Raw genomic sequence first — 16,896 nt, 5'->3', positions numbered from 1 at the left:
TTCACACAGTGGTATACTGACAAAGACCATGCCATCTCCGGTCAAGCACATAAGCATATTTATACCCACATGAGCCACTTCATAAAGCAGTGTTTCTTGCTGCCCTAGAACCAGCATTTTGCTTGTTAGTGATGGTACTTCTCCAGAAAAAAACTCTAGATCATGTACTCTGAGCCAGTACAAATCAAGATGAGATAAAAGTTAGCTCTTGGGATACCAGTGTACACAACGAAATGCATATCTTTATGATTTCTGTTGCCAAGCAACTACTGCATTTTTATTGATTGTGGTTAATCAGGTCTTAACATCACCAGAATGATGTTGCAGACTTCTAGGAAGCATGGTACTTCCTTGAGTTTTTTATTAGTTTTTGATATTTCAGTCTAAATGAGAAGCCATACAGTTTGTGTATTATGGTAATGAATGATAAAAATGCCACAGAGGAACCAACATGGAAATCAGTTGCAGAATATAAGTAAAGATGTTTCCATCAAAAGTGAAATGTACTCTGGGATCATTTCTGTGAAAACACTGACAAAAAATTTTGAAGGAATTCTGTAAGGCTTGATAATTATTTTTTTAGAATCATCATCAGGAATACTGTGATGTTAATATTTTCTGTGCAGAATGAAAGGCTGTTTTTACTGCTGTTCCTTAAATTACTGTCTTCTCTGCAATCTCTTGGATTACAATTGTAGAAGTCTTGCAAGGAAAGCATGTATCCAGCTTTCATCAAACATTTTGAATGATACCTACTTAAACCAATGTCACTGCATTTCTCTGTTTGCTATTATTATATAGAATTGTGATTTTTTCTTATTTTTATAGTAAAAAAGGCTGCTACTGTGGGAATCTACTCTAGTAGAATCTTCCCTGGGAAATCTAGAAGACCACCATTGTTTTTTTTTTAAATGTAGAAGTTTCTTATTTACTGATGAATAGGATCTGTTCCTTACACTCAAACATAAAACATTACAATGAAAAATAGTAGTCACTTAAAGCAAGGGCTGGACCATCACTCTTCTGTGAACATGCTCTTTGGCAAACCTGCTTTTCCTTACAGCCTACCAGTAAATGTCTGTGTTATCTTCAGCATTCCCAGTAGGCTTCTCCATCTGAGGATAAGATTACTTTTCTCAATTTCACATAGCTAGAAAAGATGCAACCCGCTTGTACTAAAAACTGTTCTGCTTTAAAATAATAAAGACATTAAGTCATTAAAGAAGGTGTAGTCCATATAATTGAAAATGTTGCTTTAGAAAAAAAACCTCATAGAGTTTTTACAAAAATCCCCATTAATTTTAAGGAAGACTTACAGTGAAGCTTCTGCTTTTGTGTAATGGTATCATGTAATGGAGTGTGACATGATTATCTAACACTTAACTTCTTGATATTACATGCCAGCATGTGATTATATCTGTATTGTGGGTTATTAGTGGCATTAGGTGTGAACGTAAAAGTACTCATGCAGACAGCTAAAGCGTGGGGGAGAATGTTAAGACACTTCGTGCAGCTTATCCTTAAATGATAAAAGAGAAAGGAGGCTGAGGTACAAAATAAGGGTTTTTTTTTTCACAAACAAACCACCAATCACTCGACCCACAAAATAAGGTGTTGGGGTTTTTTTTGAAACACATTGGAGCTAGCTGGGTTTTACAAATACCATCTTGGGTTCAAGGCAGGAGTGGTTCTAATATAGACTGGCACCACTATTAAAGTTCTGTAGGAGTACAGGCTGTCAGTTGTCTCCAAGAGGTTATAATATCACATCTCTCATTCTTTTGACTCAAGGGAAAGAAACATAAATCAATATAAGGTAGATCACAGCAATACACAGGTTATAAAAAAAGATTATCATTATGAATTTAAAGATGGCTTGTGTACACAAGGTAATAGTTGGGATTTATTTTAATATTATCACTCACAGTGTCATAAAGACAAAAAATGTATTTCTGTAATCCAAAAAACTACTTTAACTAGGCTCTCATTAAATAACTGCAAGTATTAGTGTAATCAGAGAAGGATTTTTTAAAAAAATAACTAGAAATTATATGGTCTGGGTAAGTCTTTCACTAAGTAAAGATGCAATTCTTTGCATCTGATGTAACTTAATGATGCTAGCATCTCACTGGGAAGCTCTTCTGTACTCTTATTACATAGTCCTCTTTTAACTGTCTTATCTACAAGCCATAACAAAATACAATGCTAATTATCTTAAATTTCTTTGTCTGGAAAGCAACTTATATCCTGTTGATAGAGAATGATGCAACTTTTAAAACAAACAAAAAAAGGTTTTATTGCTATAATAAGTGTCCTAATAAACATCAATTCAGTGTCAGATTTTTCACTCTGGTGGAACTCCCTCAGCTCCAAAAATTATGCAAGCATTAGGATAATAGAGCTGCCTCAGGGAACTGAGAACTTGCTTGAACTGCATGAGCATGGATAAATACCTAAAACTGAGGCCGCAAAACAAAGTCAGCTCATTCCATTATGGTACAAAGCCAGAAATCACTTGTGCCTAAAAAAGTGCCACATGCTAGTTAGTTAGGCAGCTACCAATCTCCTTCTTGCTCTGTACTTTTTTTCCTATGTGAAAGGGATACTTAAGTTTATTGTAATACACTTTGTGTAAAATCCTAACAGAAGTAGCTGAAACCTGAGGTGTGACTGTTACCATTCTTAGGCTGGAAGGCTTATAGTCTTTGGTTTAAAAATTGGTGAAGAAACTCAAAGGGATTTAAGTAAAATGTAATCAATACTGTAAATAATACTGGGCTTTAAGGCCTAAAAGTTTTTCAGTACCAGAAGTTTAGGGTCCTGAGAAGAGCGGAAGCACTGAGGAATTTTCAGTTGTATGACCTTACCTATTAAATTCTAAAAAGACCTAACCACTCCTGCATGGTCTGCATCATCTCTCTCAGGAGCAAGGGGGACCAACTCATGACTAGTAAATTCCCATTCTTTTCCTCCAACAGGGCAGCTGTGTGCTATCCCCGATGTCACACTTACTGTTAGAGTCAGAGCAAGTCACCATCAAATACACCCAGTGAGCCAACACTGGCAGTGTTGCCTGTTTCAGTGAAATGGAGCAATACTGGGCTCTAGCATTCATTAATCTGTGAAGCAAAATGTCAGGTAGACATTTTGAATACCATATGATATTGCAAACCTGTTTTGAGTCTTGTAGTGTAAAAATAAAATTGAAAATTAGTTAGGATAAATATTTATTATCACATAACATATCTTAATTGTGAAAAACACAATAGTCTATTCACATGTACACATAAGCTTTTGTAATAAATTACATCCAAGAAATTGAGTAATTTTGACCAGGAATATGAAATTAGAAGTAAATATAGCACTACATCTGCTTTATATTGTGTGCGATGTCAGAATGTTAAGATTAACATTGGAATAGCATTTAAATTCACGCAAAACCAGAGTGTTTTAAAATAAAACTTCTCTGAAATACTGAACAGAAATACAGAATGCCATTGAATACACTGACTTCTTAATATTCTAAGAGTTGGTCAAGTGAAGCTAATACATTTTGATTGTACACATTATCTGTAACAAAGTCAGCAACATGTTAAAACACCATCAGGCTGCTTTCAGGACAAACCAGTATTGAGCTCCTATACTAACCTTAAAACAACTGGAATCTTACAATTTATCATCAAGTACACAAAACAAAGCATTTAACCTTAATGCATCAGCATTTTTTCCTAAATTTACAAATACAAACATTGAATTAAATGTAAATCCTTCTTTGTGTCCACTAGATATTTTTTTTTCTTCATAAAAATGGCTTTTAACGGGCTTTAATAATGTTAAGGTAAATTTAGAACAGTGACCCTATTAAGTTTGCAGCAAAATGCAATTATTTATGGCTAAAATAGTAAAACATACACCCTCACATACACAAAAACATTAGAATACTTTAAATGTGGATGGGAAAAATTGCTCAGATGAGGTGTATAGAAAGATTAGTATTTTGGAAAGCTGGTGAATGTTAGAGCCCTGTGGATGAATTATTACAAAGATTGCAATAATACAATTCTTATTTTTAGAATTCAAAGTAATAGTATAATAATGAGATTTAGCCTTCATTTTAATAATTTAAAAATTTACCTTAAAAAATTTAAAAATCAGTGAATTCCAAATAACACAGTAAAACTTTAGCTCCACATCTCTATTCATTCAATACCTAATCTTGCAGTCTTTTACACAAAAGAACAGCTTAAAGGATCAGGCAGTAACAAATTCCATTACGAAAAATGTCTTTGTAATAGCTTTAAAGCCGCATTTTACTTTGCAATGTTGTTTTTATCTTTTAATCAATACGTACTTGATGGAATAATGAAGAGCTGTAACAAAACAACAGCAGGATACCCATTTAAGTATTATACACAATCTCTGAAACTAAGAGGTTTACAGTTGTTAGAAGACAGTATAAATATGCCCTTTATGTGGTTGAATTTTAGGCAATAAAGAGGAAGATTATTGGGCAGGTGATATAACTGCATGTGGGGTATAGTTTGTACAAAATTTTTCCTATTATAAAATAATGGATTCATTAATGATAAAATGCATTTGTTTGGCCTACCATGGCAACACTCATACAATACAAGATACTGTCATCACAGATTGCATTTTAAGAAATACTGTACCCATGTTTCACATCAAAGGGTGTTTTTTGACTAAGGTGAGAAAATGTTTCAATATATATTTTTTTATATATATATATATAGGACTATGTTCCAGTTACATACAAATTTTAATATTAGATACACTGTATTAAATCAAGGAATACTTCCCAAATACAGAATCTGAACCCTGCAATCCTCATTGCAAGAGTAATCCATGACTTCAAAAGGACAGTTCAAGGAGGAAAGTAGTGTCCTTGTTAGTTTGTTCATAAGGTCAGATCAGTTGTTATTTTATAAACTTCTTAATGTTTGCTTGTCAGTTTGGGTCTCCTGAAATTATTTACTAGAGTTAGGTGATGTTTTAAAAAAATTGTAACTAGGGTTTTCAAGTTCATCCTGAATGAAGATTATTAAGTATTCTCACACAGAAAAAGTAGCAAAATACAGTACAAACCTATTAACAGGGAAGTTGGATTTAAAAGAAAATTTGCTTGTTACAGTTCTGATACGAATACTGATAAATGGCCAATATCAGCAATGAACACAAAGATTTTTTGCATTGGCTACTGCAGACATTTACACAGATACTAGACAAGGTAGACAAGGTGAAATGAGACAAATATTGCACTACATTACCTGTGCTAGTTTGAGATGAAAGACAAAAGTTACAAGGTAAATCATTTCTATGTAGTGGTTGTGGCACTCCTGTCATTCGTTTGTAAAAAAATTACTTGAAGAACAAGTCATAGACAAGTCTCCCGGTCAACACCTTTCCCTGAGTCAGCTTTCTTCTCTTTTCTGATTTCAGCACTAGGAAAAGAAGGGGAGGGGGGAAAGAGTTATAGTAGCACTATCTTATGTATATTAATGATCTAACTGAAAACCAACATTACACAGATATTTTATTTTTCATGCTGCATGGGACAAACTGGGAAAGCAAGTGAAAATTTCTGTGCTAAATGGTGCAGAAGACATCAGCCAGCATTTTAGTGACAAGGTAGGTAGAGAAATTAAGATGTACAGAGACAAGTCAGCCAGCATGCAAGCAAAGATAGCCACTTTTTTTTTTATTTTTTTGGCAAATACAACTGTTAATTTACTAAATAATGGTAATGGTACAGTTCTCAGACAATACCAGCACATTCTTAAATGGCACAAACAAGAGGTCACAATAAGTATTTTCTTGTCTTTAAAATGTATTCTGTTGCTCAATGTACATTTAGAAGGAATGTTTCTGAACTAGGGCAGTGCAAGCCAATTTCCAACTAATATTTGGCTTTCGGTCTTGATTGGGGAGAGCAGAAGAAGGCTGGGGAGGGTGAGGCAAGACAGTATTCCCCATCTGGAGTTTAATACATACTTCTTCATGTATACATTATAAAGAAATAACTTTAAAAAAAAAAAAGCCTGAAAGATCACACAAAAGCCATATCGCTCAGAACTCTGAAACCAGAGTTCAAATTTGGATTCAGCTTTTTTTTTTTCCCTGGTTAAAACACTGTTGATTTGCCTACAGAAAGCAATATATGTACAAAGCAAATGTTTTGGGTTTGAGTTTTTTTGGTGAAGAGGTTCTAATTTACAACAGTGTAAATAAATAAAAAGTCATGTTCTTGCAATGAGTCTCAATCACACTATGAAAATGCAAAGGGGCTTCCACAACACAGGCAAACCAAGCCTTCAACAAAGAGTGGCAGGGTATCTAAAAAAACCCCAGAATGCTTTTGAGAACAAACCTGTAGCAAGCACATAACCTACCAGGTTTCATGGGAATAATTCCTTAACTAGAATGAATGAGAAATAGGCTGAGTTACACAAGGCTTAAAGAAAGCAAGATCAATTCTCAAATTCTTAAGGCAATTCATGCACATTTTTACAATCATCTGACATTTTTCTTCACATAAAAATTGCTTTAAGGATACAATTCAGTTCAGCCAAAGCTTACTTCTATGCCTATGGCAGCTTCCAGAGGTGTTAATGGAAATAGCTAAAGAATACCAACTTCTGCCACTTCAACTGCCAAATCTGTCACCTTCTGTAGAGCAGTGATAGAATTGGGTATGTTACACTTTCTGCACACAAAGGGTATGCAAACAAATTCCAGGGGTGGGTGAATTTAAGGTGCAGCAGTACAGCAGGCAGGGAGTTACCTGTGCTTAATAAAAGCAAACACTGAGGTGTTGTGTGCCTTACAGTGTATAATATTTCCACGTTTTAGGTGCCTCTGTGATACCAGGAAAGTCTTCTTTCTATTTAGGATTCACATCTCTGAGCATCTCCTGCAGATGTGGGCTTTAATGCCTTGAGAAATTTGGAAAAAAAAAAAAAAAAAGGGACAAGACCAGTCTTTTACCAGTAAAATATGTAACTGGTGGATCTAAAAGGGAGTTAGAGCTCTCTTCCTTCCTACCAAGGGAGCAGTCTAACATGCCTCAGCAGGAAGGTTTGAGAAGATGTAGGATTTGCATATCTTCAAGTAGAAAAGGGAACTCATACCATCTACAAAGTGACAGATGTCTTTCTCCAATACTTTAAAAGACCAACTAAGTCTGCCTTCTATACATGGTCAGATCTTCTGCATATCCTTTGAAATTGCTATCTGAAGGGCTTAATATTATAACCAAAGACAGTGGAATATTTAATTACATGTATCAGAGAGGGCTGTGTTTCAGAAAGGTGCCTTGGTGTTCAATTCTACAAAGACAGGGTCAAAGGCAGACTTTTAGGTCCCTAGGAATTTTAATAATGAAAAATTAAGGTTGGAAAGTTGTAAAGTTCATGTGTCCCTATTGTTAGGCAAGACTTGACTGAATCTCGTGTAAGTCCCCTCTTTAGACACTAAAGCCTGGGATGTAAAAACTGTCAGACACACTAGGCTAGGGGCTAGGGGCAGATCTTATGATAGAAATTATCCATGTATCAGGCTGGGAAGTAATTTGTATAAATCCCTCCTGTCTAAAATCTCTCTTTGTAGATGATCATAATTTATAATTGGCCAAGTCAACTCCGCATTTAATTACTACAAGAACTTCTAGATTTTAAATATTCCAGAAATCACCATGCCATGCATAAAAGGCATTACATGAAATCATAGTACAATATCATAATTTAATTATCCCCATTTAAAAATATTTTGGGATATTAGTATAAGAAAGCAGACCTGACAGCAGGAAAGGGAGTACTAAACACTTCGTCATTGAACTTTGAAAGGCATCAGGAAAATTTTTTTCAAAACATGATTTTTCTCCCCCCTATTGTAAAATACCCTTCACTGAGGGATTTGTGTAATCTAATACTGCTGATCTTGATCATTTGCAAAAATCATCTTTACAACTGCTACCATTCCAAGCTTTCTTTCTTCTCAGTAATTACCTAGAATTTAATTATATATTCATGCAATGATACATGCATTATGGTTTATAATGTTTCTGTAGTTCTATCGCTAATATGATCTAAGTTTAAAGTTGTCTATGGTTTTTCCTTATCAGAAAGCAAGACTTCCAGATTTAAAGTTCTTTGAATCTACTCCTGTGTGCGAATCTGAGACAAGGTAGAGCACATGAAAATGCAGGATTTCAGAAGTTTTTAAGGCTGTTCCTTTACAAGAGAACACTCATACCTAAAAGTCTTTTCTCCTGAGTCTTTGATTTTATGAGCAAAGATACAAGAACAGATTGAAAACGAGCTCATTAGAGAATTACTTTCTATTATACTGCAGTGGAAAGGCCATATCATCTCTTACCAATGTTGTCTGTAGCCACAGTCTATTTGGATGCTCAGAGAGTTTTTGAAAATTTCAGGTAAAACCAGTACATGTTTACATAATCTGTCCTACCATCAAAGAAAGCAATATCCACCAGAAAAATTGCAACTCCTACATACCCAGGGGGTGTGAATGTACCCCATCAGGTTCTTTACTTTCTCCAGGCTATTATAGCCTGGACAGCAGAGGCACTTAAGGTAAGAAAATCCTCCAGTACATCCTTCTTCCATGCACCACACTGATTTCACTGTGACATGTGTAGGGTAGAAGGCAAATGAGAACTATACTGTTATTTTTACTGTCAGTGAAATATCATCAAAATGATCACATTAGTGGGCCATTCCATGGGTTTCTGAAATGAAGCTTCTCTGGTCATCAGCTGTTCAGTCTTGTTTATGCTGTTTAGGGAAATAAACAACGCTGAAATGCCATTTTGGGGTGACAAAATTAAAAAATGTGTATCACTACAAATTTTTTTCTTACTGCATTTTTTCACCATAAAACAATCACTAGCTGTTTCAAACATGGAGCTTCTTTTGAAAAGTACATTTAGAAATGGGCAGAATATAATTTTGTATTTTAAAAAAGATTATCTAGGAATAAATTCAATTTAACATTTAAATACACTACATCTAAAGTTACTATTTTTAATATATATTAAATTTCAAGTTTTAATATTTGGGGCTTTTAATGAAGACATTTTACATTCCCATTTAAAATTTCATTCTGTCTCCCCAAAAACTACACAAAGTCAAGTCATTTGGGTTCCTAGGTGACACCATTCTGAATTGGAAGACACAAAGAAGGAAAAGGTTGGGGACAGGGTCTTACCTTTGGGAAATCAGCTTCTAGAGTAATTAGGAAGGGGAGCTTATGACAGAAGTGTGATACGAAACAATTAAATAGAAAATAGTTAAATTTTAAATTTATGGAGTCAGAGGAAAAACTCTTAAAAATCACACTGTGCTTGAATTTAATATTTTCTCATTCCTGTAGTAACTCTGCAGCAAAGATAAAACATTGTGGCTTCATTTTACATTTGGCTGGACTAAACTTTAAAATTATTTAACTGTTTTGAGTACAAGTGAAGTAGGCAGAAAAATGAAGTGATGCAATCTTAAAATTATTTTCACTCCGAATATTATTAGATTGCATTCAGAGTAATGGGTTCTTCATACAGCTATTTCCAGGGTGGTGATGATCACTTCTTTGTCAAGAGGAAAGAACAAAAGCAAGCAGAACAGACACAACAGCTGTTGTGCAATATCCAGGTGGAGGCCGGTGGTTCATTACACAAGCATCAAACATGCTCAACTTCATTTTCCACTGGAGCATAACTAAGTACCATGCAAATATCTGTAATTTATTTTTTTTTAATAAATAGGGAATTGGCATTTTGAGCTCAGAATATTATGACTGGACATAAGAAATAAAACTGCAAGATGCCAGAAATCTTTCTAATCCCTAGCAAAATATTCTAATATTGGTTTGACACCAATATATAAAGTATAATGCAAGTATAATATAGAAAGTAAAAAAATTAAGACCTTTTAGAAGGAAAGCTTGACTCCTTATCTTTTGCATTCTCTGACGATATCAACAATGTCTTCCACACAGCAGTTTTTGCCATTTCGTCAGAAATGTTTATCACAGATGGGTCATCTCTAGACAAGAACAAAAGTAAATACACAATAAAACAATCAGTAATCAGCAATCTTTGCTACTTATTAACTCTATAAAAAGTTCTTGAAAATTGATAGTGATGACAATAATTAAGTGCAATGTAAGTTAAAGAATTTTGTTAAACTTCAAAAGTCCTGAACAATTACTTATATATTTTCTTAGAACATCTCAGCACTTTTTTTGGTATTTTTCTCCTCCAATGGCAATTAATCACAGTAACATAGTTAATCACAATAAAACATAGTGTCACTCCCAACTAATGGACAAGAGAAAAATGAAGTGTAAATTAAATATTGCCCAAGATCTCACAGCATGCCAGCAGCATAGTTGGACTAAATATGAATCCCAAGAGCTTCTAACAGTTTTCGAAGTACTTATGATCTGAAACTCCACCCACTCTTAAAACAATTTTAAAAGCAATCAAAAGCCCTGACAAAAATAAAATATTTAAGAGATTTAATAAAAATGCCCCAATTAAACTGATCAGTAGCTTTCAGCAGCACTTTCCAGCCATTATGCCCTCTGCTTTACCTGGTCTGCTCCAAATAAGTATTTATACACTGAAGAATAAAAAATCTTAAATGTGTTAAGGGTACATTATTCCTGACTTCATGGTTTACATAGAGCGTGACATTCATTAAGCCCTCAGTAAATGTGCTGTCGTGTTTTGGGGAATCACTTTTAACAACCAATTTCTTGATTCTTCTTTTTAGCTATAAGACTGTAAACCTTACAGTACAGAGAGTCAGATATTATCCAGGTAGCTCTACCAACATAAACACACTATAGATCAATATAGATCACACCACAAGATAAATTAAGCTACATACTACTAATATAAATTAGAACAAAAAGGTATGGACAAAAGAAGAAAAAAACCAGACCATTAGTAGCATGATGAATCAAAAGGAATAGACTGGGATTTTTCAGACACAAGACACTGATTTACATTAGGAGACATTAGGGTAATTTTGTGTTAAAATATAAAAGAGGAGCCCACTGTGAGACAGTGTTCCTTGATGTGTCACCAGATATTTCAAATCTTTATTAAGAATTTCTTTCTCAAAACTGTAAATTATATTAATTCCTTATAGGCTGGTCACATGTATTATTACCATCTATAACATAGATTTTCATGCTTTTTAAGCTGAGTAAACTCTGCATTATGTCTTATCTACCCTGGACAGCTCTTGATTTCTTTATTATCTTATACAGATAGTGTCTTAATTAGAATGTTTTAAAATGTAATACTGTAAGAACCTAGTTTTTCTGCTGTGTGTTCAAAACCTGTCCTAGCTCCCTGCTAGCACCAGGTTGAACGGTTTGACACGCTCTACATCTTCCTTTTGTACTCTGTGTGTCAGAAGCCAAAGTTCATTGTGAACAGTCTGATCCTGCAGTCCTGCCCTATGGAAAATTTCAATTAGTATGTCCTTTTCCTAGGGACTGTGAGATCATGTGGAAAGACTAGAAAAGGGCTGAGCTTGTTAAATGCTGCAGTATATAGTTCAGTTCACCTATCTGTACCAGACAAACATCCTCCTGACATTGAGTAAGCATTAAGAATAAACACTGTGGCATGTTGATTTTATTTGTTTAATTGCAACTCACCTAAAAGAGGAAAGGTATATTTTACCTGTAATGTCCTTCTAGTGGTAACTGAACAGTCCCTTCCTCTTCCATTGCTAACATACTTTGCTCTTCCTAGAACAAAGGAATTTAGACATGAGACAGGGTATGATGTTGTAAAAAGTGAAATTTATGTACTTTAATCCTCTTTCCGTTTTCTTTAATATAAAGTATTTATTCGAAATTCTTAAAGTAAGGTACTTTCCAACTCTTTTAATTTAAATATTTGACATTTTAAATTTTCTATTTTAAAAGATGCATCTTCACTTCATATTATTTTATAATGCCAAATAGAGCACTGTTTTGTAACAATAAAGAAAGAGGAAAAATAGTAACACTGAGTGAGCAATTGTATGGTGAATTTTAAATAATTAATTTTAAATTAATAACAGGATATATATGTTGATGTTTACATGCAAAAATTAGGGAAGTTGATTTAAGTTTGAACACACAGTTTTAATACTGATAAAGTTTTATTTCAGTGAAAGGTAGTGAAACAAGATACCCAAAATTAGTTTGCACTTGAAGAGAACAAGGAGATATATCTACCAAAATTCTTTTTTTTTAAATAATTACAAATTTGGAAAATCTGTCTTAGCAGGATGGAAGAACAAAACAACACCCCTCAAGCACCATGTCCTGCCTGCATAAACAAAGAAAAACAAGTTTCTGTCCTTCAGATATCAACTCAAGGCTCCACAGCTAGGAGGTTAACATGCCTTTGCACGACTGTAACCATCAAATCCTGCTCTAAATTGTTATGGTGTGTGTGTATGAGTGCAACAGACACCCAGAGACCTTCACAGCTTTCTTCCTTTTGTTAGATGGCTTTGTAACAGTTTTTGCTGGTGCCTGTCTGAAAGCATGACTTGATTCTCCCAAAAAGAGAGCTTACCATTTTCTGGCAGGTCACCAAACCCCCACACACTGATTGTTGGTATTAGCTGGAAGAGCCAGTACAATTTTCCAAACCTCTCTACTCAAACATTTGTTTCTTCTGTGCTTCACTATTACAACTATTATAAAAGTCACAATATTTTTTTTCTCCAAATGGGACAAGTTCTTTGTTCATTCTTATCTCAGAAAGACTTAACTGGTTAACATTAAAGTGGCTTCCAGAGGAGGTCTGTGAGGAGAAGGCATGTATCATATCCACTGTAAATGTGCAAAGCCCTGGAAAAACATGGCCTAAAAATATAAAAACAACTTAAGTGATGAAATCAGGATCCAATCAAGTAAGTTTCAGATCCTGTCAACTATACTTCTGAATATTCTTGTGGGTAGAATACTTCTATTTTTAAAAGCTGTGTGATAGCAACTCTCCAATTAATTCCTTAGGCTACATGTCAGAAGTTTTTTATTACTAGTTAATTTTGTCATTTCTAGGCTTCACAGCTTCAGAAGTTTTTGACAGTTGAACAGTTTTAATAATAGCTCCAAATATTTAGAAATGCCAAAATATGTAAAAATAACCTCTCAAAATAGACAGTGAATGAAATAAAGTAACACCAGTAAATCAGATTTTCCCAGTTTTGTTTTCTGATGCCATGCAGTCAAGCATGGGAAAGAAAGTGACATATAACCAAAACATAAGGATAACACGGAATTCTTTACAATAATCAGACCCACATGAAGAGAGCTACCTTGGTTACTTCTACTTCTACTATGAATTGTGATGACAACAGATACTGTGATTTAACAACTCTCTTCGTCTGCTTTGATTCAAGGGAGAAAACAATGACTCATATTTTAATTTCATCCTGGTAGTTTTAAAGGCACATACTAAATAGTAAATAATCATCATGATGTTTTCCACCTCGGTAAAATCTTTTCCCCAAAACATACTCCATGACAGTATGTTGAATGTGTCAAGGAAATCAAAGTCATAGTTCTCCAGGTTACAGATGAGGCACTGAGTTGTCAAATGTCACAGAAGAATCCTAAAGGCAGAGAAATCTAGTTTTCATAGTTACACGTTCAAATTATTAGCCCATGTCCTATTTCTTCAAATAGACCTACTAATGGGAATCCTTAACACACACATTTCACTGGCCTCAACATCTCAGGGCATCCCTAAGCATAAATTCCTGATTTATCCATTCACATTGTCTAATCTTTGCAGTAGTCTTGTACCACCAAAATTTATTCCTCAAGGGTCCTGGGCTTTTGCAGAGGCTTTCAGAGCATCTTAGAGGTCATATGCACATCTATCCCCAAAGCCTAGAAATGACCACTGACTGCCAAGACTACAAGGCATTACCTGCATATTCACCTCCCAGTGCTGCCACAGCCTCACACTATGCTGCTATTCAAAAGTGCTGATGCAGGACACATGAATCCCATTTAAAATAACTTGGCACCAACATATTCTACGTACTACTCCTGCAGTTAAGTGTTTCACCATTAGACTTGTCCCTCACTTATTTTGGCCCAGTACTGAGGTTTCCTAGCAGTTGACACGAATCAGGTGGCTGATACCAGGGGGAGAGATAGAGGCCTTTGTCCTCTGTCCCTCACACATAAAGTTACTTTATACCTCTACAGTTTTATATGATATTCAAACAAGCAAGTAATGAAGCAGCAGATAGATAAAAATGCTGTAAAATAGATGCAAAATTGTTTAGAAAGCTACAATCAGAAAGATTAGTGTTTCATTGTCAAAATACAGGAACATTTTGAGTGGAAATATGTAAGAATCTGTCCAGTATCAAGTAAGAAATTATAAAAGCATGTTCTTTGAAAGAAGATGAGGAATCCAGATCTGAAACAGCCAACTGAGTGGTAATGCCAAAGGCTGTAAGTCAGTCTGAGGATTTGGTTAAGAGGGTTAGCAGTGTCACTGACCTTCTCATTACACAGTAAAAGTAAATTGTTTCTGCAGCAGCAGAAGGATAACACGGGCCTAGAGTGTAACTGGGATACTGCACAGCGTTATGACATTGCTGAGAAAAAAAGGGCACAAGGTGATGCTGTGTGACCTGTGTGTATGGCTCAGAGGCAGCTGGGACATGCCACACCCCTTAAATTCCGCAGTTGTCTCTTCAGCATCTCTAGTGAGAACAAGACTAGTCCCAGTGCAGCATCAAAGTGTCCCAGGCATCTGAGGGCTTTCCTACAGACATAGGTTCATCTCTGCACATCATCTGAGTGGGTCTCAGAAGCAACCCCAGGAGCACTGTGGATAATACGTTATATGACAGTATGGCAGCTTAAGAATCTACATCCCCACCGAAGCTTATCAGATTTGTAACCTTAAAAGCACTTATGCAAAATATGAAAATATTATACTTAAGACACTGTTAACAAGTCTGCCTGTTGCATGGAACGTGCCGTACTTACAGAACTTTCTGTAAATACCTGAAGGAGAAATTGATAAAATGCTACACACCAAAAACACTTGAAACCATAACCCACCTCTTTCTCCGCATCTTCCAGTTTCTTTTTCTTGCTCTCGGGCATCAAATCATCTAACCAACTGAGCTCCCGCTTGGTAAAAAAGAAATCCATGAGTTTTCGGACAAATACCAAAGCTAGGACCTGCAAAGATATCAATTCAAAGAATTAGGAAATTAAGCAAGTAAAACAGACAAATACACTTGTAGAGGAATACTTTCAAAAGTGCCCAGTTTGCAGCTACAGTTTTATCCTTTAATTTGAATAAGCCAACAGCTGGTATTCCTTTGTTCAAATGAAATATGGCTCAAAGCATTTAACAATCGTTGAGGTCAGTAGATATCTTCTATTTTCTATTAGTGAAATAATTAGAAATCACTTAAGCAGTAGAACACTTATTTCTAGCAAGACACAGAACTGTAAAGCCCCTCAATGAAAAGTGCAATCAACAGTCTTCCTTAATGAGTGAATGTTCTTTCTGTAACAGGATTGAGTACTATCCTTAAATAAAAAATATAAAATAAATTTTAATACTTTTCTTTAAGAGAAGAATTTTCCCTAAGAGAATATGTAGTTGGGCTATCCACACAGATTTAAAACAGAGGTTACATGTCAAATTTTTCCTTACTTAATAAATTATGAATTGTCCTTGAACATTGAATCAAAGCAATATTGTAATTATCTGCCCGCAATTAATTTTTTTCTTCAATAATAATTTTTCACAAGTGAAAAGGGATTTTTAGAGGAAATAAAAAATTTCATACCATCATAGGAAAGACAATGGCAGCTCTTGAAACCTTTATAATCCAGAGAAGCACAAGACAACTCAGCTGAATTATAGTGAAGAGATGGACCTTTCTAAGAGGAACATGCCTCAGATAAATGAAATCTGGCTGATGTTTTGCAGGCATCCAGAATAACTTTATTCTGTCAAAAAGCTGAAAGAGAAAATTTTAAAAGTATGGATCAAAATGAGCTGTAGGATCATCTATGTTGGCATTCACACACTGCCTAAGAGATGCTGAATATCCAAAGAATCTGGCTTGTGATTCTAAAGGCAAAACTACAGAAGTTCAGGAGCACAGAGACTATCTCAGTTACAGTCACGAGCCTTTAATCTATACTAGTCCAACAGTGGCAAAGGAATCTTCTCTCTCACTGAGCCACCACAGTAAAAATGAGAATCATATTATTTAATTACTTGGTTAGTCAAACTGAATGGAAGCTGGCGGGATCTCTGGATCCTGTTGGGCATATGCACTATCACACTACCTTTCTAATACATTCTACATTTTTGTTTCTCAACAACCGAGCTCTGCCTCCTTTAGCACCTAAAAAGTTGACCACAAAGGGATCTCTTCAGTCTTTTATTTCCTGTGAAGGAACGACCTTTTTTTCTTTTACTTCACCAGACACTTTTCATTTTTTTCTTTTCCATGTTCTACTTTATTCACAAAACCAGAAACAGAAAAGAAAAAAAAAAGAATGCCAGAAAGCTGACTGCCATGCTGTTAGGAATGTAAGAGGCTCCTATTTTTCAGATCTATTTAGCTCCATACTGACCCAAGACTTTTGTGTCAGCTGCCAAGGCACAGTGATGATGGTGATACACCATTGCTCCCTGCATGAATGAGCCATGCTATATTCACACAGCCTTCAGGAGTGTCAAGTTTCAGAAATTTTTACTGAGCATGTGCGAACTGCATTTTTTTTAAGGTTTATAATTTGGCCAGATTTGAGCAGATTTTCACAGAAACAGCAAAAAGCACATCCTCT

General features: G+C 35.1%; 2 protein-coding genes across 12 annotated transcripts in view; one reads left to right on the top strand and one right to left on the bottom strand.

The window, feature by feature from the left end:
• The window catches only part of DPP4 (dipeptidyl peptidase 4), an 80,758-nt gene that overhangs the window by 39,838 nt on the left and 24,024 nt on the right, over positions 1–16,896 (top strand). For 3 of the 4 annotated variants that reach the window (XM_051787663.1, XM_051787661.1, XM_051787664.1), the window contains one exon: positions 10–1,225. The exons of the other annotated variant lie outside the window; for it this stretch is intronic. In XM_051787663.1, coding sequence (XP_051643623.1) covers positions 10–108 — 99 coding nt within the window. In that variant the 3' untranslated portion in view covers positions 109–1,225. Of the gene's footprint in view, positions 1–9; positions 1,226–16,896 lie in introns of those variants that run through there. 4 annotated transcript variants of the gene reach the window in all.
• The window catches only part of SLC4A10 (solute carrier family 4 member 10), a 173,494-nt gene continuing 159,812 nt past the window's right edge, over positions 3,215–16,896 (bottom strand). For 6 of the 8 annotated variants that reach the window (XM_051787655.1, XM_051787650.1, XM_051787652.1 and 3 more), the window contains 6 exons: positions 15,885–16,058; positions 15,142–15,264; positions 11,735–11,802; positions 9,963–10,079; positions 5,289–5,462; positions 3,215–4,370 (listed from right to left, as the gene is read on the bottom strand). In XM_051787655.1, the coding sequence (XP_051643615.1) occupies positions 5,396–5,462; positions 9,963–10,079; positions 11,735–11,802; positions 15,142–15,264; positions 15,885–16,058 (549 nt within the window). In that variant the 3' untranslated portion in view covers positions 3,215–4,370; positions 5,289–5,395. Of the gene's footprint in view, positions 5,463–6,410; positions 6,437–9,962; positions 10,080–11,734; positions 11,803–15,141; positions 15,265–15,884; positions 16,059–16,896 lie in introns of all 8 variants that reach the window. The other 2 variants (XM_051787653.1, XM_051787648.1) reach the window with 2 other exon arrangements.

Source organism: Manacus candei, unplaced genomic scaffold, assembly GCF_025592945.1.
Source record: "Manacus candei isolate 608988 ecotype Guabito, Panama unplaced genomic scaffold, ASM2559294v1 h1tg000023l, whole genome shotgun sequence".
Classification (NCBI taxonomy): domain Eukaryota; kingdom Metazoa; phylum Chordata; class Aves; order Passeriformes; family Pipridae; genus Manacus; species Manacus candei.
Note: the sequence above shows the minus strand (reverse complement) of the source record. Positions and strands in the feature narration are given on the sequence as shown.